At 33.8% G+C, this 21,975-nt stretch overlaps 1 protein-coding gene across 1 annotated transcript in view; it reads right to left on the bottom strand.

The window, feature by feature from the left end:
- The window catches only part of LOC129224984 (synaptogenesis protein syg-2-like), a 252,472-nt gene that overhangs the window by 59,206 nt on the left and 171,291 nt on the right, over positions 1–21,975 (bottom strand). Inside the window, exon 2 of the mRNA XM_054859532.1 lies at positions 20,070–20,292. Coding sequence (XP_054715507.1) covers positions 20,070–20,292 — 223 coding nt within the window. The remainder of the gene's footprint in view (positions 1–20,069; positions 20,293–21,975) is intronic.

Here is a 21,975-nt window from a genome sequence, read left to right as displayed (position 1 = left end):
CCACACAAACAACAAAATATTATTTATTTCTTGAATTTGAATTAATTTTTATAATGGGGTTGTTTCCTTCAGTCAAAAGTATTACTTTTAGTCACTAAAATTGATAGAATAAGCCAAAAAAAAAAAAAAAAAAAATTTGAATTCTGAAATTTTGAATTCAAATTATGTTTTTCGCAATCACGAACTGAGACAGGACCCTACTCATTGGAGTTATTGTTTCTAGAAACGGCTCCTGTCCCCCCAAGCCTGCCTCTCCTCCTGGGCGGTTACGTGTGCATAGTTGTGTGTGTGCGTAGACCTGTGTGTATGCACGTAGGCGTGTGTGAGTGTATGTGTGTGAACGTGCTTGTGTGTAGGACATGGACGCCTCCGACCAGGAGAAGCGGATAGCTCAAAACCGGAGCAGTCGCGCCGCGCCGCCAGCAGAGGACGGTGGGCGGTGGTGCTGCAGAGGTTTCTGCTCCAAGTTGAAAAAGGCACGGACACCAAAACGGTCAAATGAGAACAATAAGCAATCGTGATTGCTCAGAAAAAAAAAAAAAAAAAAAAGAAAGAAACCATAGACTCAAAAAATATTTTTATTTTCCCAACAGTTGTTTTTTAATTAATTTTTTAAAATGTCCGATTTTTCAAACAAGGCGGTCTTGATGACGTCATAAATGATGCTTTTAGGCGCATCTTTCTACCGTTTCCATGTTATGATAATCAAGAAGCGAACTAAAATTGCGCTCTACGCTTGCTATCAACCGTATCGTTGCCGATACACGTGAGTAAAGATGCGAATTAAATATTGCGCTCTGTGAATGGCAGCACTGAATGGCATTTCATCATTTGTGATGTCATCGGCGGAAGCATAAACAATGAAAGCACACCGATTTAAGTATTTTTTTAAAAATATTTAACTTAAACAAATTATTTAAAAAATGGTCAGATCCTATATTTTTAAGCATGCTCTTTCAGAAAAAAATACTTTTAGAATTTTGAAAGCGACCCCATTATGTTTTTTGTTTTGTTTTTTTCATAAATTTTCTTTGGGCAAGCCAGCATTGATTTTGTATTCTTTTCCCAGAAGCCATCTGTCGATATTAGCGCTGATATATTCCGAGTTTAATCGTAGCTGCACAAAAATGGCAAGAAAACAAGCACAAGATAACTCGTAGTTGGCGTTCTAGAAAAGAAAGCAATCTACGAGTTATCTCGTAGTTTGGCAGTCAACATGTTAAAGAATAATCATTCAAAATTACTGTGAAATTTGGTCTTATTGGGTTCGATAGTCCTTTGCGTAGACCACCAACAGACACTGGGCTTTATGGCAGAGACATAATTGAATAAAATTATGAAGTAAATGAAAAATGGGAACAAACCGTCCCGAACTTGGTATTTTAATGTACATTTTAAATCGGACCTCTCATCATTAGTTTCTCATTTTCTCTAATATTAAATGACACATCTGACGCTACAAACCCAGAACTTTGATGGCTTTCACCGCCTTTGTGGGAGGGCTGTCAAACAAATTTCGTTGTAGAACAATCTATCAACACCATTCTGGGTAAAATCAGCGTTTAACTGAACCGCCCTTTAGGGTGGAGTGGAGCTGCGAAATAGATTTCATCGCATCTATTACCTACCAACATTTCCCCTCTTGTATGGATACTTAAAAAGTTTATCTATATAGTAATAAAAAGTGTTCACACAGAACTAAACCAGCACACTTTCTGTACATCAATATCAAATTTCTAACGGTAGTTATCTCTATAGTATTAAGAGTTCACACAAAACTAAACCAACACACTTTTCTGTACATCAATATAAAATTTCTAAGGGTAGTTATCTCTATAGTATTAAAAAGAGTTCACACAAAACTAAACCAACACACTTTTCTGTACATCAATATAAAATTTCTAACGGTAGTTATCTCTATAGTATTAAGAAGAGTTCACACAGAACTAAACCAGCACACTTTCTGTACATCAATATAACATTTCTAAGGGTAGTTATCTCTATAGTATTAAGAAGAGTTCACACAGAACTAAACCAGCACACTTTCTGTACATCAATATAAAATTTCTAAGGGTAGTTATCTCTATAGTATTAAGAAGAGTTCACACAGAACTAAACCAACACACTTTTCTGTACATCAATATCAAATTTCTAACCGTAGTTATCTCTATAGTATTAAGAAGAGTTCACACAGAATTAAACCAGCACATTTTTCTGTACATCAATATCAAACTTCTAACGGTAGCTGAGATTCTCTAATGTACAATACACATTTCTGCAAAACATATTTCGTTCCCTGAGTTTCATAACTGATTTTAGCAAAGTTTGGGGAGCTAAATCGAAATATGAAACTAATTTATCTCGATTATCTTTACTTTTTCACATCAGTAATTTTATTAATATGCTGTAATGATCAAAATGCGCAGTTTGAATTTCATTTTGTGTCCTTCTAAGCTATTGAGACGAGGATTGGTTCCGGTATAATCGCTCCATTGTCAGTTGGTAGTTCAGGTACTCCTAAAAAAGTTCACTAGATGAAGTACATATATTATGAGTTTAGTACTAACGCTTCAACGACTTAATGTTAGTTTGTGAGTTTTTGCCGAGCAGATGTTCTCTTCGCACGATGTGTGAGGAGTTGGATCTTTGTATATGATACTTGCATAATGCAAAAATATTATAAGTTTCATAATTTGTATTGTTTATTTCATCTATGGATTTAACTCAAACGCATGTCCTGTTTATTTCACTTAAAAGTTATATCTGAAAAATTTGGGCTCCTGTGCAAAAACTAATATTATATTTGAATTCTGATGAATTCAGATTCGCTGATTTCATTGCGAAGTTCACTTTTGCTGAGGTCACTGATTTCATGTGAATAGGCTGAAGTCACATGAAATCAATTCCAAATGCCACGGCACCAAAATGACTGCTGCCATATTTTTTCCTTGGCTCAGAATTAATAGAAATAAACCTCTTATATGAATTAAGACATTTTTTGAAAACAGACTAGAACAACGAGTGTGTTCAGAAAAAATTAAAAGCCGTGCTACTTTTCCTTATGCAATTATCAAGCTTTTGGCTGAAATTGTTACTTTCGATCGTATTAATGTCCAAATCAGTTCAAGCAAACCTTTTTAAGAGTTAAAACAATTTTTGAAAACGGAATTTAAGAACCAGTTTGTCCAGAAATAAACCAGGCTACTATTCATTCCAGTTTGTAGTTCTTGAAAAAGAATGTAGCTTTTCCAGGACTGATTAGTTGTTAGTAAAATCGTTAGTGTTCGCAAAATAGAGGCTCGTAAAATCAAGCGCTATTCACTCAAGCTACGGGGTCTAAAATCACCGATATGATTTATTGTTATAAATAGTCACAATGATAAATAAAGAAACATTGTTACTAAAATAAAGTGGCTGAAAGATAGTACTATGTAGTTTATCCTTTTTGCTGACAATCGGACGGAGGAATAACAAAAAGCAGTGCAGAGGAATTAGTGGATTTTATTTTTAATATTTTCAGTGCTTCTTAAAACTCGGGGACAGTGCCAGAGGACTGGAAACTGGCTAACATAACGCCGCTCTTCAAGAAAGGGTCTAAATAAAGCTAATGGTGAAAATTATAGACCTGTAAGTCTGACTTGAGTGGTTTGTAAGATTTTCGAAACTTTGATCAAAATCAAGATTATGAATTTCTTAGAGACTAATAGTCTGTTGACTAGTTTTCAGTATGGGTTCAGGAAAGGCAAATCGTGTGCTACTAGTTTATTGTATTTTTACGACAAGATTACCTTGGCTTTAGATAACAAAAAGTGTGTGGATGTTGTTTATATTGATTTTCAAAAAGCTTTTGATAAGGTACCGCATGTTACTCTTCTCAGCAAATTAGCTGATATAGGAATAGAAGGAAAAACTTTACGTTGGGCTAAAAATTGGCTGACTGAAAGGAAACAAAGAGCACTTGTGAGGGGAAATCATTCTAAATGGAGTGATGTTTTAAGCGGGGCTATTCAGGGCTCAATTTTAGGGCCTCTCTTGTTTATTATTTTTATGAATGACATCAATGAGAATATTTCTGGAAGCATGAATTGTTTTGCTGATGATGTAAAAGTTATGGAGACTGTAGAAAATGAAGAACAGGTAAAATAGTTTCAAGAGGATTTAGATTATATTACTAAGTGGGCGGATAGGTGGGGTATGGCAGTTAATGTAGGGAAATGTCAAGTGCTACACTTAGGTCAGGTCATGGAAATAAGCGTACGAGTTATCGTTTACAGGGTTCAATCATTATTCAGGCAGAACATGTTATTGACCTGGGTATCTTAATAAATAAAGACTTCAAGTTTAGCCAACAGTGCGGCATTGCAAATAACAAAGTCAACAGAATGCTTGGGGTTGTCAATGGATCTATTTCAAACAAATCTAAGAAGGTTCATCTGCCTTAGGAGTTTAGTAAGACCCCAGTTGGAGTATGCTGTGCAGTTTTGGTCGCCTTATCTAAGGAAAGATCTTTCGTATTGGAAAGGGTTCAAAGAAGGGTAACTAGACTAGTAAGGGGACTTTCCGATTTAGATTATGATACTAGACTTAATAGGCTCAATATGTATAGCCTGGAGCAAAGGAGGATAAGAGGGGGCATGCTTCAGTTGTTTTAATTTATCAAAATGAATGATGTTAATGGATTAAATTTTTGCACCGAAAGCAGGACGAGGGGTCGTTGTTTTAAGCTATTCAAATCGCAGGCTGACCTGGAAATAAGGAAAAACTACTACTTTAGTAGGGTTGTGTGTGTGTGGGCACTTGGAACAGCTTACCGGAAGAGGTGGTAATGAGCAAGGGGTTGGATAGCTTTAAGAGGGCCATTGATCTTCATTGAGGACTAATAAACTGACTAGGACCAGCCTAGCTGGGCCAAGAGCCTGTTGCTGGTCGTCACATTTGTATTTATAAACTGTCATATAGTTCTGAAAAGTTCAGTAGATACTACATTAATAAAACTCAGATTTGGCAATCCAACGCATTTGTGTATTATCATTTTTTTCTTACAGACATTGTCTGCACAAATAAAAAGCGTTTTATTTTTTAACGCATCCAAAAGCTCAGAATTTTTTGCTTTGAAAAAGCGGGTCCTTGAATTCCCGAAACACGTGTCTGCAATTTCTTGGATTTTTTTTTCTTCTGATTACATAGTTTTCTTATGGTTACTATGAAACAGGTATATTTAATGATTTACTCTTATAGTCTCTGATTTGGGTATAAATGCTTTATGGTGTTTTAAAAAAAGGATTTTTTTTGTAGGCGTTAGTTTATTTAGTTTTTGGAAACATTCCCCGTTTGAGAAAGTTGAAAATTTTCTAAGTCAATTATTAAAATAACAGTGCTTTCCGAATTTCATTTTGATTTACATAAATACAATTACATAAGTACGGAAGTTGACTTTTAGACAGCAGCAGAAGACTCTAAATAACTTTCAGTAACGTAGTAAATTAAGTCATCGTCTACAAACTGTTGTAACGATGCGGGAAATTAAATCATCTTTCAAGAACTCTTTTAATGATTTAATTAAGTCATCACCTAAACTCTTTCTTCTAAGAACGCTTTCTATGACGCAGTAAATTAAGTCGTCATCTAAGAATTTATATTATGATTTAGTAGATTAAGTGATCTTCTAAAACCTCTTTAAAAAGAGTAGTGAATAAAATTGTCTTCTAAGCACTCTTTGAGTCACGCATTAAATCATCAGGATATTAAAGCTTTCGGAAAACTCAAATGTGCAGGGGTAAATTTGTTTTCATGTTAAATAGCTAACTCCTTATTCTTCATCGTTTTTTTTTTTTACTTTTTTTTGCATCAAGTATTCCAATATGGAATTTGAGTTAAAAAATTAAGGGAATAAACTTTAGAAATATAAATATCTGCATCACGAGTTTAAAATAAATTATGAACCGTGGAAACAACTACTTTCATCGTATCTTCGAACTTATCGATTCATTAGAATATTTGAAAATAATTTTTAACTTTCCATTGAATGCTTAAACTTTGTTTGCGATGATTCCATAAATATACTTAAAATGGAATTTATTTTCGATTTCTAGTTCTGAAACCCAGTAAACATGTTCAGCTTAACCTTGTTGGCTGAAGCAGAAATCGTAAACTTTCACTGTTCGAGAAAGGTTCGAAACAAAATAACTTGTTCAGAAACACGTGTCTCATGCTTGAAATATTTTTCTACAAACACGGATATTTATTGCGAAGCCGTGCCAAGAATAAAATCCTTTCTTTTCTGCTGTAAAGGTAGAATTTCAGAAGTGACGATAAGACTTAGAAATTAATTTGGTAAGGCACACTTTCGGATTTCATCATGATTATAAAAATTCAAACATTTATTTATAGTTTAGGTTCTGCAACCAGAGATGTAGTTAGAATAGCAAGCATCCTCGTCGATGATAAAACATCGAAGTTTGAAATGGGGTTGTTTCCTTCAATCAAAAGTACTACTTTTAGTCACTGAAATTATAGAATAAGCAAAAATAATAACATGGGCCCAGAAAACACTTTCATTTTCCCAACAGTGATTTTTTAATTAATTTTTTAAAATGTTCGATTTTTCAAACAAGGCGTGGTCTTGATGACGTCACAAATGATGTATTTTGGCGCATCTTTCTACAGCGTTTCCACGTTATGATAATCAAGAAGTGAATTAAACATTGCGCTCTACGCTTGCTATCAGCCATATCGTTGCCAATACATGTGAGTAATGATGCGAATTAAATATTGCGCTCTGTGAGTGGCAACACTGAATGGGATTTTATCATTTGTGATGTCATCGGCAGAAATATAAACAATAAAAGCGCCCCGATTAAAGTATTTTTTTTTAAATATTAAACTTAAGCAAATTATTTAAAAAATGGTCAGATCCTACGTTTTTAAAAATGCTCTTTCAGAAAAAAATACTTTTAAATTTCTGGAAACTACCCCCATTAAAAAATCGATAATATTAGTACTTTGACCAAAAAGCGTCGATGTTTTAAAGCATTGATTTTCTGAAACATAGACATTTTAGAACGTACGAGTACTTCGTATCTTAGATACAGTATATCACCAAAAGTATTGGAACACTTTCGAAAATTCATTTCTACGAATTTCTCGAGAAATAAGAGACCAATTGTTCTGTAACTTTTGTCACAGAACAATTGGTCTCTACATAATTTTTATGAAAAAGTATGTTCCAGCAGAAGACCTGCACCAAATTGAGAAAACAAAAGATTTTTTTGATTATCTTTCACCGTAAATAGCTGGGAATAAATTGTAAATTTCAGAAATAAGTTTGCGAACTGTGCAGATTCTACTTTCGTATTTTCTTGAAAGTATCAGTTACAATCACGAAGACCTAAGCATTTCTTTAAATATTGAATTTTATTTGAAGGGTCTTGACTCATAACATGCAGTTTTCCGTCACCCCTTACCAAACTTTCAGAATACTTGACAGCTACAAGAGAAACATAATACTAAAATTTGAAATTAGCGTAAAAAAAAATATGAAATATGATCGTTTAAGGCAAGTAGATTTTCACAACGCTTGCGTGAAAGATATCAATTTATAACCTTCATAATTTGATATCCAAATAGATCTCTCAACTCATAATAAAATTCCAGTTCAATATCTTAAAAATTTAGAACAATATCAGTTATCTAATGAGTTGAATTTCAACAACTCTCAGATAGGTGACGAAGCGTGATGGATCGTTTGCAAACACCCTGTTTTTACCATGAATCACACTGTACGATTACTGGCAAATGCAGCAAATTTCTGAAATTTATAGTTTATTCCCAGCTATTTATGATGAAAGGGGACCAAAATTCTTTTTTTGCTCTCCCAATTTGCTGCTGGTCCGTGAAATGCGTGAGTTGTTTAATTTTTATTTTAAAACTAAAGGTACCCGCACGGCTTTACCCGTGATAGAAAATTAAAAGGTCTTTTGGATCGCCTGTATATTTATAAATAATGTATGGTGAATTTTCTCGCCAGTTGGCTTGTGCCCATGTTACGGTTCCACGTTATGATAATTTCGTAATTTACTCGTCCATCTTATGATAATTTTGTTTTTAAAATTGGAATAGAAAAAGAACCACATCGAATTTTCGAAAAATCGCTTCGAGGTGCACACTCCCATGCTACAAACTAACTTTGTGCCAAATTTCATGAAAATTGGCTGAACGGTCTAGGCGCTATGAGCGTCACAGAGATCCTGACAGACAAACAGAGATCCGGACAGAGCGACTTTCAGCTTTATTATTAGTAAAGATGACAGTTGAAGCATACCTTTTATGTGACAAAAGTTACCGAACTATTAGGCTCTTATTTTTCAAGAAGTCCTAAAAATGTGAATTTTTTTGATAGTGTCCCAATACTTTTGGTGATGTAGTGCATTAGTAAACTCCAACAGATACTTCTAAGGGAAGAATCAGTTCGTTTGGTAGTGCTTGCGTGTACAGCGTGTCCCCGTCTAACCTGCAAGACTTCTATTTTCCCAACGTAGTAGCTTAAGTCGTAGTTGCATGCTTCCAATTGCAAGAAGGTCACAATAAAATGCAGAGTTAAGATATTAAAAGTTTGAAATGGAAGTAAAAGTGAAAAAATACGAAATATAACTTTATATACGGCCCCTAGGTCCTTATAAAATATTTAGAGAAATTAACTACATTGCAAAACAATATTAAGGCAAAAAAAGTTGCAACATTTACGACTAAAATTCTTGGAGATATAAGAGTTCAAAACTCTTAGGGACCGTGCCGAAAATTAGATGAAACAAACCCTATCAAAAGTTTGTTAAAAGCATGTTGTCGAAGTGAAAAGACAAAAACAAAATATTTATCTTTTTCATTGCCAATGATAACTAAACCCACAGGTTATTTTTGATGTTTTTCCTTAACAAAGAACATATTCCCCCTCCCCCCACTCTTTTTGAAACCAAAACCTGCTTGAGCTAAGCTTTAAATGAACTCAAGCGATTTGTAACCACGGCGACGAAAATTTGTCCTCTAAATAATATTAAAACAACGAGACAGCTTATTTTCGTCATCATGGTAATCTGAAAAATCTGAGCACTATCTACTTTGGTCAAGTGAGGATAATAAGCAATTCGTGATTTCTCAATTATACTAATGATAATGAAGAACTTTTAAAAGTAAGTACCACATGCTTACACTTAGGGGACAAAATATTAATATGAGCAAGTGAAAAAAAAATATTCTTGAAGAAATGAGGTCTCAACCTAATTACGAGGAAAACATGTACAAATTGTATTCTTTACTAATAATAAAGCTGAAAGTTTCTCTGTTTGGATCTCTCTCTGTTAGGATCTCTGTGACGCACTTAGCGCCTAGATCGTTTGGCCGATTTTCATGAAATTCGACACAGAACTAGTTTGTAGCATGGAGGTGTGCACCTCGAAACGATTTTTCGAAAATTCGATTTTTTTTCTTTTTCTATTTCAATTTTAAGAACATTTTCCCGAGCAGAACTATCATAAGATGGACGAGTAAATTACCAAGTTATCACAACGGGGAACCGTAACATGGGCAAGCCAATTGGCGAGAAATTCATTGTACATTATTTGTAAATATACAGGCGAACAAAAAGACCTTTTAATTTTCTACCACGGGGAAAACCGTGCGGGTGCCACTAGTTAAAAGCATAAAAAGCCATTCAAAGAACGTTTATATACATACTATTAAATGTAGAAGAGTAGAAAACTTTCATGCGTCATACCTTGACGGGCGACTTTCTAGTAATTAATAGTTCGTTCTAGTAGTTAATACTTTAATCGATGATCAGTGTACTGTTATGACGATAAATCATATGCTTGAATTTTACAATAACATATCATCATTAGGTTTTTTAAAACGAAAATATAAAAGAAAACAGAATAAATCATGCAAAATAAATAAATCTTAAGAGATAAAAGATCCAATATATCCCTTCCCTACCTGAACAGTCATCAAAATCGAGTTACCGCAATCTAAAATAATTATTCAAAATAATCATCAAAGAATTTCATCGTCAACGAACGACGCTAAGGGTCGCTTTTCGGCAACAAATAAGCTACAAAGAACAAAATTGACTCGAAATTCGTATCGAATCACGTCCTGTGATCTAACAGCATAAATATTTGGAGAGGCTTGGCTGTATTTTGCCCGTCTGGGACATGTTGAGAATATTCACCTGTATCGCAAAATTAAATCTGCTCTTAACTCTACGCCATCGCACTGTCTTTCATCTTCATCTTCATGAATTGCAAATGCGACAGAGACAGGGAACATTTCAACCTTCTTTAGAAAGGGGTGATTTCTGATCCACAATGGGACAAGTCTTTCTGGGAGGAAAAAAGTTGGCGATTTTTATAAATGCCAGCGCTAGGGATTTCGAATTGTTAGCCAGTAAGTTAACCAACGGTTAAAAATATTAGCCAAATTTCAAAAGCCTTAACCAAAAACTAGTTTTAACAAATCAGACAACACAGAAACGACACGGAGGTGATAAAACACAAGTGAAGTAAAAAAAAAAAGTAAGTAGACATTGTTTCTTCTATGCATTAAAGAAACATATCATCGAAGAAAATTTCGAGTCTTTGCAAGTTTTGAATTTAGCATTTTGTAAAATGCTAATTTCAGCAACTAATATTATGTTGCCAACAAATATTTTCTTCATGTTTAAAAAAAGAAGAAAATATTTTTTGGTCTACGCTCGTTGTGGTAAAGAACTCATAAATATGTTAAATAAACTAATTGTTGCACTAATTTCTGCTTTTTCAAAACTGATATTTTTTGTCTCAGGATAAACCACTTATAAACTGAGCGCATCTTTTTTACTATGCAGATATTTAGGAGTTTCGAGTTTTAACTTCAAAATATTAGAAGAAATAAAACTTTAGATAATTCGAACAAAAGCTCTCACCAGATTTCAAAATAAGTTCTTATTTTGCTAATAACGAAAGCTTGTAAAAAAAAATCTTAAAATCATCGACCGAAATAGCTGAATTACAGCCAGAAACACTTTCAGAAAATGAAGCATTTTCACAAATTCGTAAGGGAATCAATATTAAATATTTACGAACTTTGAGCCTTTGATTTGAAATATTTTTCATACGATGAACAGTTCTAAATACGTTCACGATAGCTATCGTTTTATATTCTCTTCACGAAGAGTAAAATGTGATTTTTGGGAATTCTAAATAAGTTTACTTTTAATTTTTTATGAGCAGTATCTATCGTAAAATCAAGATTTAACAGAGGGGGGCAGTGAGAAAACAAACAGCTCATTTAACATACAAACATGTATGTACAAACATGTAACATACAAACATATGTACATACAAACATTACGAGAAAACTCGTGATGATTAACAAGTTGATAATCAAAATAAATATTTCGATTGTCTATGCTTATTTAGGAACATATGAACGTGCGGCCCAGAAAACATCTCAACATTCATTCGGGAATGAGTAAAATGAAAATTTAGGCCAATTTTTTCCCCCAAGTACTTTTACAGTACTTTTTTATATCTCTTTTTTTGAAAAATGAAGTGAAAGAAAAAAAAGCTCAGAATGAAGGTAGAACTTAGTTCATGGGTTTCTCAGTTATTTTAACAGAAATTCGGTAGCTCTAATTGAAATAGGAAAAAAGAAAAAGTCATAACAAAATGTTTCTTCATTTAATCGTATTTTCAGCTCCGTCTTTTAGTTCTTAAACCTGAAGCATTAATGTAATTCGATAAATAAAATTTTTATAAAAATATATTATTTTTTTGCATAAAGATCAAAGCTTGTTAATTGCTTTAAAGAATAACATGAATTTAGCATCAAGTAAATGTCTTTTTTATTTTTTGTAAATTAAGAACATTTTTTTTCTAATACGCAAATTATTTCCAAAACGCTAAGAATACCAAAATGAGGGGGAAGGAGGGGGGACAAAGACAGTAAAATACAATAAAATGTAAATAAAGTTATGATAATGAATGCTTATTTTCTAACATTTTTTACTAACGTTTTGGTAGACAAGCCGAATTCGGTAAATGCTGTCATAGCTTTCCTGCATTTGAAATACCTTCTCGGAAAAACCACATTTACAGAAAGACCGGCTTGGAGAAAACCCACGTTTCAAAGTAATTTTTTGAATATTATAAAAATTGCTGAGTCAAGCCTTTGAACTTCAGTAGAGGTATTTAGCGGACAATTTAATTTCCATATCACCCCCCCCCCGTTTTTATCAATCCCCGCACCGTTTTTAGAACGGACAATTTTAAAAAAGGACGTTCTGGACCTTAACTGGAAGCTTTTATTAGAGACTGTATGGAAATATTGCAGTAATCTGAAAGTGATATTTCAGTAAAGAGTTTCCTTTAAAAATTCTCTTAAAAAGTGGGCCGATAGGAATGTGAAATCGAAGTGCTACAGTCCGTTTAACTCACGTAGGATTAATGACTAGAATGATTAAGGATTTTTTTTCAATTTTGAACTGTTGTTGCAATGTGATGTTGCAGCTCTAGTTTATGTAAAAAAAAAACTAATTTTAACTATGTTAGAACTTGAAAACTGCACTTTTATGGCTGTGACAATTTCATTAATTTTCTACTACGATTTGTGTATATGTGTTTGAAATAAATTGGAATAGATTGGTTTGACCAGTTATGGTCATTTTCGCTTATGAACTAAACACTAGTTATGTGTAAGGTTATCTCATTTCAATTATTTTCAAGAAATGACTAAAACTAGTCATCAACCCTACATTCAATTTTCGCTATTTCGTGTTTGATTTAAATGCCACTTTCGAAATACTTTTAGAATTTATTCCCGCATCATCATCCGCAATGAACCGCCTAACTTCATAGCAGTTATCTAACTTCATAAAGTTACTATTAACTCATTTTTCGTATTTTCACGAATTCTTCATGTCATGAGGCGGTTTGAGCTGAGCTTTTAAATTTCGTTTAGTTAGAAACAATAATTCGAAGAGTTCTATCTTACAGATTAAGATGCAATTTCATTAAATACAATTTTTTTTACAGAAATTAACCCCGTGGCATAAAAGTCAATACTATACGGAAACTTGTCCTTGCAGAAAGGAGTGATTTAATTTAGAGCTTAAACGTTTAACTTTTTTTTCATTATTTACAGAAGTGCATACCTATTAAAATTGATTAAAAAAGCAGCAGACGGTACATGTTAGGAAAATACCTCATCGGTTTTCGTTTCCACGCTAGTTAAAACTCACGCAGACGATGAAATAAAAAAATTTTGAAAAAAAAAAAAAAAAAAAAAAAAAAAAAATAGAACCGACTTCAAAATTGCTCTAAAAAGTGAAAAATAATTTTATTCTTTAAACACCATCGATAATACTTTTAAACATAATTTTTGAAGTTGGCGCAAAAACGATCGATAAAATCATTCACAGTCATAACTCAACTACAAGTATAAATTTAACCACGTCCAGTTTCTTCACTACCACATGCATTATGCATTGATGACAGCATATTTGAGTAACGATATAAATGTTTCGTTCCTAAGTTTGGATGATTTTTTGATAAAAGTATGAACGAAGCATGGTTACAATGGATTTTACTTTTTGTTTTTGCGCCAACTTCAAAAATTATGTTTAAAAGTATTATCGATGGTGTTTAAAGAATAAAATTATTTTTCACTTTTTAGAGCAATTTTGAAGTCGGTTCTATTTTTTTTTTCAAATTTTTTTTTTCATTCTTTTTAGTGTAAATGTAGATATTTCAGTAAAGGTAAGAAGTTACCTAGTAAGAAGTGCGGCTCTATATCACTGTATTGCTTTTAGAAAAGCCTTTATTCAAAATTATCATTACAATTACTATTAATGTTACAGTTATATGGCACCAAACTTTTATAACAATGAGTTTCATATTGTCGCGTAGATGAAGATAGGGAAGACAATGTGAAAGCCAAATGAAGCGAATACTCGTTAGTCTCAACTCGAGATCTTTATTCAGAACCACGAATGAACGTTACATCTCCTTATATACGACGTGAAAAAGTGCTGGAACTTTCTAGACTTGAAAAGATACAGAAATTAATAGAACATTCGAGAAAATACGGAAAACAGTAGAAACGAAATTTTAGTAAAATTCACTTTGTCCTAGTCGGGATTTGAACCCGGGTCGCTCGTGTGGGAGGCGAGAATTCTACAACTGAGCCACCGTTATCCACGGATGAAAAGTGCGAACTTCGCTACAATATCATTTAATAGGGAAATTGCATAAAATTTACTGTTTTTTGCCCATAACTTTTTTTCCAAAGAACAAATATGGTCAAACAAAGTAATGGGACCTAAGTTGAGCCATCCCCTATCCATTAAAAAAAGAATCATCAAAATCGGTTCACTAGGTGAGACGCTATGAGTGGACAAACAAAAAAAAAACATACATACGGTATGAACTGATAACCGCCTCCTTTTTGAAGTCGGTTAAAAAATACATAGAGCCGTGCCTTTGGTAAAAATAAATTTTAGCTAACAGAAAAAAGCACTTATAGCTCCTATTTTCATTAAATTAAGCACTTCGATTTTCGACATTAGGAGCAAACATCATCTGGGCTAGTTTTTTGTGGGTTTTCCAATAGTACGCGATACGAGACAATTACGGTTATTCCTTTGAATAGAATAAGAATTTGTATTTCATTTTTGGGTACTAAAGTTGAAACTTTTAGGGTATTTGTAAATTTTGAAAACCTTCTCTTATAAATTTGTTGTTATCAAAGTGCCTCCGCACTAAACTTGGCGAAGATCTGACATAAGATGTGGATTCGTATAAGATAGAGCGGCTAGATAAATTTATATATAGAGGCCTTAGTATAAGGAACATGCACAAAAACACACAAATTTACATGCGTCACTTTTTATTATAAGTTTTATTTATACTTGCTCTTGTCATAATAGTTAGAGGTGGTGCACATGCTGTTTAGTTTAGAGCCACTATATAATTACGTATATAGGGACCTTAGTTTAGTTATTGTCAGAAACGAAAATAGATAATAATAGTATCCATTTTCTACTATTTATACTATTTTCTATACTTTATAATTATAAAGTAAATCGTCTATAAAATTAACAAATAAATTTCAAGACTGAAAATGAGGAAGCATAGAATTGCAGTTTTGGGCTTTTGAAACGTTTCAAATAACAGAGATTTTCGACCCTTTCCACGATTGAAGTCATTATTATTATTATTATTTGCACGCGTACTAATAATATAACTACATTTTATAATAATTAATATAGAATGATTTGAAATGCAAGTCCCATTTCATTTATAAAATTAAATTCAAGAACTTGAGAGAGAAACAACATGCATCAATGGAAAACAGCAAATAATGTTTTATGCAATGTATCTTAAGAACTTTCCGGTCCTTTCACGTTATTTCGTGTCTCTGAATGCGACATAACCAGCATCAAGTTTAATTATGTTTGGGGATTATGAAACAAAAGTTCACGCTTCGATGATAATTGTTTTGGTCTTGTAGCTAGGAGATATTAATATTTGAGTGCCGACAAAGTTAGTGTTTGTCGGAAAATGCTTTTTTTTTTCTCTTTTGTATTGGCGCTTTGTTAATACAAATTTCATAACTTTTCGATGAATGTGGAAGCGCTTTTGAAAGGGATGAATTATTTCTACGTTCTGACATCACACAACATTTCTTTGATTTTTCAAGAAAGGTTTTAATTTATGTTTAAAGATTCTTAAATAATTTCATGGATTGATAAAATGTTTTCACAGAAGAATTAAGTTCGGTTGAACGTCAGAAATAACATTCCTGGTTATTTACGTCTTTTGAGTTGGTACAGAGTATTCACCAATCGCTTGTAAAATTATCTGATTTTAAGCAGTAATTGCTAATTTAAAGTTTAACAAATTTACCTAATCTGTGCCAATGCTTTTAAACTTACGCATTCTTTTTCCCAAAAGTATAACTTGGCAGATTTCAAAATTTTGATGTATATACTCTGTAAGAAAATTCGGAAACGTCACAGATTAGTTTCGGGTAACGTTTCGGGATTTCACAGGTTTTCATCAATTTCCTGTGAAAATCAAGTATTTTTGTCAAAAAGCTTTGTCAAAAATGCAAACTTCTCACTGTCGGGAAAAATATTTTTAGCTACCAGTTTAAAGATCAACTGAAATTATTTATTAAGTGTATCGTCCACAGTTTGATTACGGCCCGTCCCACTTGGACTGAACTTCTCAATAGGAGTGAAATGTAAGTTTGTGGATTCCGTACCTTTGCAAGAATGGCAGGTAAGCAAGATGCTTGATACTTAGTTGCAATTCTGTTTTAGCTTTGACCGTAATTGCAGTAATGCTTTAGATGCTTTCCTGGCAAATTAGGAAAAAAGGTGCCAAACCATTATTTCATAGCTACCTAAGTTTCTTCAGAAGGTTCCTAATTTGTTCCAGAGACATGTCTAGCTTTAACCGGGACGATTTCTTAATTTTTCAGAAAGATTCTAGGATAATTTTAGGAAAGGCTTTCGACTTTTAGCGGAAAACGTTCCTGTTTCACTTCCTTTTACAAAAAGGAAGTATTGTTTTCGCGGAAAAAGTTTCAATCAAAAATCGACCTTAATTTCCATTTTACTCACCCCCGAATGAATGTTGAAATTTTTTTCGACTCGACTACACGTGGATAAGTGCCCAAGAACGTATAGACACGCGAAACATCCATTTTGACGATTCCTGAGTTAATTACAACGAGTTTTCTAGTGACGTCTGTATGTATGAATGTGTGTATGTGCGTACGTGCGTATGTGTGTCGCATAACTCAGGAACGGTATGTCGTAGAAAGTTGAAATTTGGTACGTAGACTCCTAGTTGGGTCTAGTTGCGCACTTTCCCATTCATTGCATTCGGGTGTTTCTAAAGGGGTCTTTTGCCCCTTTTTTTGGGGGGGGGGGAATCATTGCTAATTTCAATGGAAGCTCAAGTGGTGTTATAATTTGGCAGACACTTGGCGATATATCGCCAGTCTTTTGGTTGCCAAGTTTGGTCGCCAACTTGGCGACAAATTTGGCGATGTTTTTTTTTTAAAAATCTGATTTTAATTTGGCCACTGTTGGTGATCTTCAGAGAGTAAACTATTGGGTCACATTAAAATTGCCAGTAATGGGGAAATGACATTAAATTGGAGTAAAAGGAAGTCATGTGATGCACACATCAGCTCGTTTTTGTATTATGTTATTGGCAGAAATTGGGTACATATTAGATGCCCATTATTTGCCAGGAACGTTTCGGAATTCTTTTTTACAGTGTAAGTACGAAACGTAGTTGGCTTTGTTGATAACTTTAGATCAAATCAACTACTGTCTGACCACCGATAAAAGGGAATGACGTACATTCGGTTTTCAGGCGGAAGCGGGAGAATCCGTTAGTTTCCAGGGATGCCAGTTTAATTTTTTTTTTTTAATTAAACTGGCTGGCTCACTTACTGTTCGATATTTTCAACAACTGTTCTGCTTTGTATGATCTTCTAATTGATAGACAAAATGAGTATGATAATCAAATTTTAAAACTAATTAGTTGATTAATAATACTAAATATAGCTGAAATATCAATTATGGACCTGTGGATACTGCTTTTTGTGTTTTATATTTAATTTTGCTTTTATTATCGTCTGCAATGTACATAATTCTTTGTAGCATTCTATTTATTGATTGTTTGTTCTATTTAGTGTTTTTTTCTAATGACAACGGCAAAAGAAATGAGATATAACAGTAAAATTAGTATGGTGGAATGTGAGTTGCTTTTCTCGCCCTATGTTAGTGGAGAAGTTTTTTTAAAATAATTTTTACTTAATTATGTAGTGAAAAGTCTTCTTTTACAAAAAAGTGAAGAATTTGACTTCAAAATAACATTTATGTAATGATCTTGGTGTGTCTAGGGGTATTCATCCCACAACAATATAACGACATCGTACACTGATAAATATTTAATAATTGACAGCGCGAAATACGAATACAGGAACATAGAACATAAATTAAAAAAAAAAAAAATCAACACGTACTTCTTCCACCACTCATCACATTTCTTCTCCTTCTACCCGTCAACTCTGGCCGCGTCGCACACAATCTCACTCCGCGCGTAAAGATACTAAAAACAGTTCCCAATGTTTATAGAAAGTCTTTGAAAACTCCCACATCACCACATTTATTTATTGAATTTCCTCAGAAGAGAAAAGTAAGAAACAACCACGTTTTTTTTTAAATAATCTATTTGACATTGCAACTGTAGGTCAAATCCAGATTATTTATTGACAAAAAAATTTCATTCCCAACATTTCAGGAAAAAATATCGCAGCCAAGAATTAAAAAACACCTTTATGCACAATAAACACATTCAAAACTTTTCAGCAAACTGCCTTCTTCCTGCTCAACTAGTATCCCTCCGAAAGTATTTTTCGAAAAGAAAGAAAGCAGGGTGTGGCTGATGAAAAATGATCGTCCGCAGACGATAATTAAACTTCAACCACACGCGGTCCACTATCCCTGCTCTCCATCGATATTTGCAGTCTCTAATAAAGTCGCCTATCGATAAACAGATTAAATGCGACCACACTTTCTGCAGAGACCATCTTGTTCAATGTGGACGGTTATCGGGGAAAGGTTTTTCGTCCTCTGCATTCAGTAAGCATCTCTACTTGGGGAAAACTACTTCAGGACATTTCTATTTGAATGCCCAGGACATTATTGGTCGCTTATCGTCACCATCCTTTGGCGGGTAGTTACGCTACATTCGAAAAGCAATGGTATATTTTTCAGATAATGTTTGCTTTTTCTAAGCATTTTCATGTCTATCGATCTTGCTCACTTATGCAGACATTTACATATTTTTTAATTTAGAGGTTTCTCTAGTCGATTTATGCACAGTAAAGCGTTTAGAATGGAGGTTTTCTTAGATATCTTTTTTTTTATTGAATAACATTAGCTACTGCAAATGAATTAACGAAAATTTTAGGATATTCTAAAGACTTTTCATAAAGTGTTAGTTCAAAAGTGTTAACGCTTAAATTTCACACACACAATGTACGAGGGGTGATCCAAAAGTAAGGTTCCTATCAATTTTACAAACATTGAAATTTACATCGCTGGAAAGAAAAAAATCTTTCTCTAATTTTATACATAATCGCCATCTTTTTCGGTGCATTATTGTCCATGGTGTCCTAACTTCTGTATCGAGTGTCACAGAACTCCACGGCCAGAGTGGGACATGGCAGTTAACAAACCACTCCGTTCTTGATTGCAGTCCGGAGCTCGAGTCTAGTGATTACCATTTGTTTAAGGAACACTCTGATGCCAACGTTTCCGGAGTGACAACGAAGTCGAAAAAAAAGGGGGGGGGGTTCAACGGGTTGGCGGTGGACTTCTGTGACACTCGATACAGAAGTTAGGGCACCGTCGACAATAATGCACAGAAAAAGATGGCGATTACGTATAAAAATAGAGAAACGTTTTTTCTTTCCAACGATGCAAACTTCAATTAGAATAGACAGTGCTGCATATTTGTAAAATTGATGGGAGCCTTACTTTTGGATGGACCCTCACATGCACTGAAATGTCTGCATTAACAGCAATATTTGCTAACAACAGGTCGGATTGAATACGTTCGTCTAAATCATACCCCAGGAGCAATTTAGCATGATAAGAGCCCAGGTGCCTCTATCTGGTGATAAATAGTATTTAAAAATTCTCAAGCGGTGACGGCTTTTTATTGATGACAGTGCCACTTGAAACTAGTATGTTATGGCCCTCACGAAACTTTGTTATATATCTTTTTTATAAATTTTTGGCTCATACATATAACAGCTATCACTAAATTTTGCTTTGCAAAATCAGAATCAAAGGCATGTATTTTTTAAACTAAAGCATTGAACACATGAAGAAGTAGTATCCACCAAGCCGACTAACGTTTTAGTCCAATCTTTATCTTCCGAAAATTAGACTGTGTGGTAAAAATTGTATTAAAACAAAATATTGGAAATACAGGTTGCATATGACTTACGTCCAGATAGACACCAGGGAGATCGTATTTCTGTCCTGCTGGATTGTCACGTGGCAAGTACCGGTAGAACTCCACATCGTTTTTGTACCACTTCACCGAGTAGAGTTCGTCCGACTCCAAGTCCAACGAGCAATTTAGCCATATGGAATCCCCGCGCATCACGGCTGTTGGTACGTCCAGACTGAGCATGCGCAGGCCCAGACATCCTATAAAAAATAAAATACTGTTATAGTTTTAGTGTAATTTTTCGACATTTTATGTAATGAGCTTTTGATTCCCAATCTAAGTTTATGTGTTTAAAACATTTCTCATTAAAAAACATTGAAGTGCATTTAATTTCATTGAAATTCAAGGACGCGGTGTATTTTCAGGTGAGAATCAAATACAAACCTACTAAATGTTGGCGACATAGAAAAAAATTCTGTGATATCTCTATTCAATGTCGGCTCTAAGTACATAAATAGGCTGACTAGGTTGTGCATCCTTGCGTTTATTTTTGTCTTGGATTTTCTCGGCTAAATCAAAATTCCTAGAACAATTTTGCATCGTAAGAGCCCAGTTTCCTCTCTCTGTTAAGATTTTATGCGTCAAAAATCCCAAATGTTAGTGGCGATCCGCTGATAGTACAGCCACATGAAAGAATAGATGCCAGCCCCAAGGGACGTCCCAAGGCGAGGAAAAATTAACCAGCTCAATTCGACACGAACAACCAGGATGTAAAAAGTTATACTTGTTTGCAATGTTTCTGAACAATGACGCGCGGAAGGAAAGCCGAGCTAACAGATTCTAACAGATGTCACACTTACTAGACGTGATTATTTGGTGAATTAAGGGAGAACGCCAACTGCTTACGAGGTCTTATTGGCTGGCATGCTCGATTCAAATGGATGTACTACCCTGCGCTGTGTCTCTCATAAAACTGAAGATGTTAAACAATCTACAAAAATTATGACAAAAAAAAAAAGGCCATCAAATGCGCGGGTTTTTAATGAATCCGATTTCTAAAGAAAAGTACCTAATTTGCGCGCTAGACATTGCGCTGAAAACTACTTCCTTCTATCTGTTTCAGTTTAGTAATCCATTGTCAAGAAATGTTGCAGCCTAATACACAGTCTGTGACTCTGGTCACTTTGTTCGTTATAGTGTGGCTCTGATAAGTTGCACCATGACCTAGACAATGTTTACCTCTTTTAGGGTTAATTCCATATGTGACAGACATTACATCAGACAACTATTTTTCTTAGTTTCAGGTATCAAATATTAAAATATGTTAATAAATTTTGGTGTACTGAGACATTTTTATGCCCTTATTACATACAAATAAAAAAAAATATTTTGTTGAATTAAATATTTGAGTTATAAAGTAATAAAACACTGTGACAGACATTACAAAAAATGGACATGGAAATGAGCCAATGCCTCGTTGTTAACCAATTGCTCTGAATTGATTTATGTTATGGGTTCAAAAAAAAGTTGTTAGTAAACAAAGAATGTTTTCTACAATATTTAAGTGAAAAAAGTAAAAATTTCAAAAAAGAGTTCTTTTTAAAAAAATTTCAACTGTGTGACAGACATTACAAGATTTTGTGACAGACATTACACGTGCAAAATTTTTATTTAAATTTCTATCAGTAAATGAAAAATATTTATTTCTTATGACATTAAATGTTACAAATTGCATACTTAAATGATTTGGAAGATAAAAAATTGTTAAACTACATTATTAAAGTTTGTAAAACCCACGAGAGTTGACCAAAGTTGGAGCAACTGTGGTCGCTACTATTTGTGTTTTATTATACCAAACAGCATGGTCTTCTGACTCAAATTTAAATAATCCTTTTATTTTGGCTGGCACGAGACACTTTATTTGGTACTGTTCTCCCTCTGTTTTAATTATCATGCCATT

The sequence above is a fragment of the Uloborus diversus genome, chromosome 6 (assembly GCF_026930045.1).
Source record: "Uloborus diversus isolate 005 chromosome 6, Udiv.v.3.1, whole genome shotgun sequence".
Lineage (NCBI taxonomy): Eukaryota > Metazoa > Arthropoda > Arachnida > Araneae > Uloboridae > Uloborus > Uloborus diversus.
The sequence above is the reverse complement of the archived record's forward strand: the minus strand, read 5'-3'. Positions and strand labels throughout refer to the sequence as shown.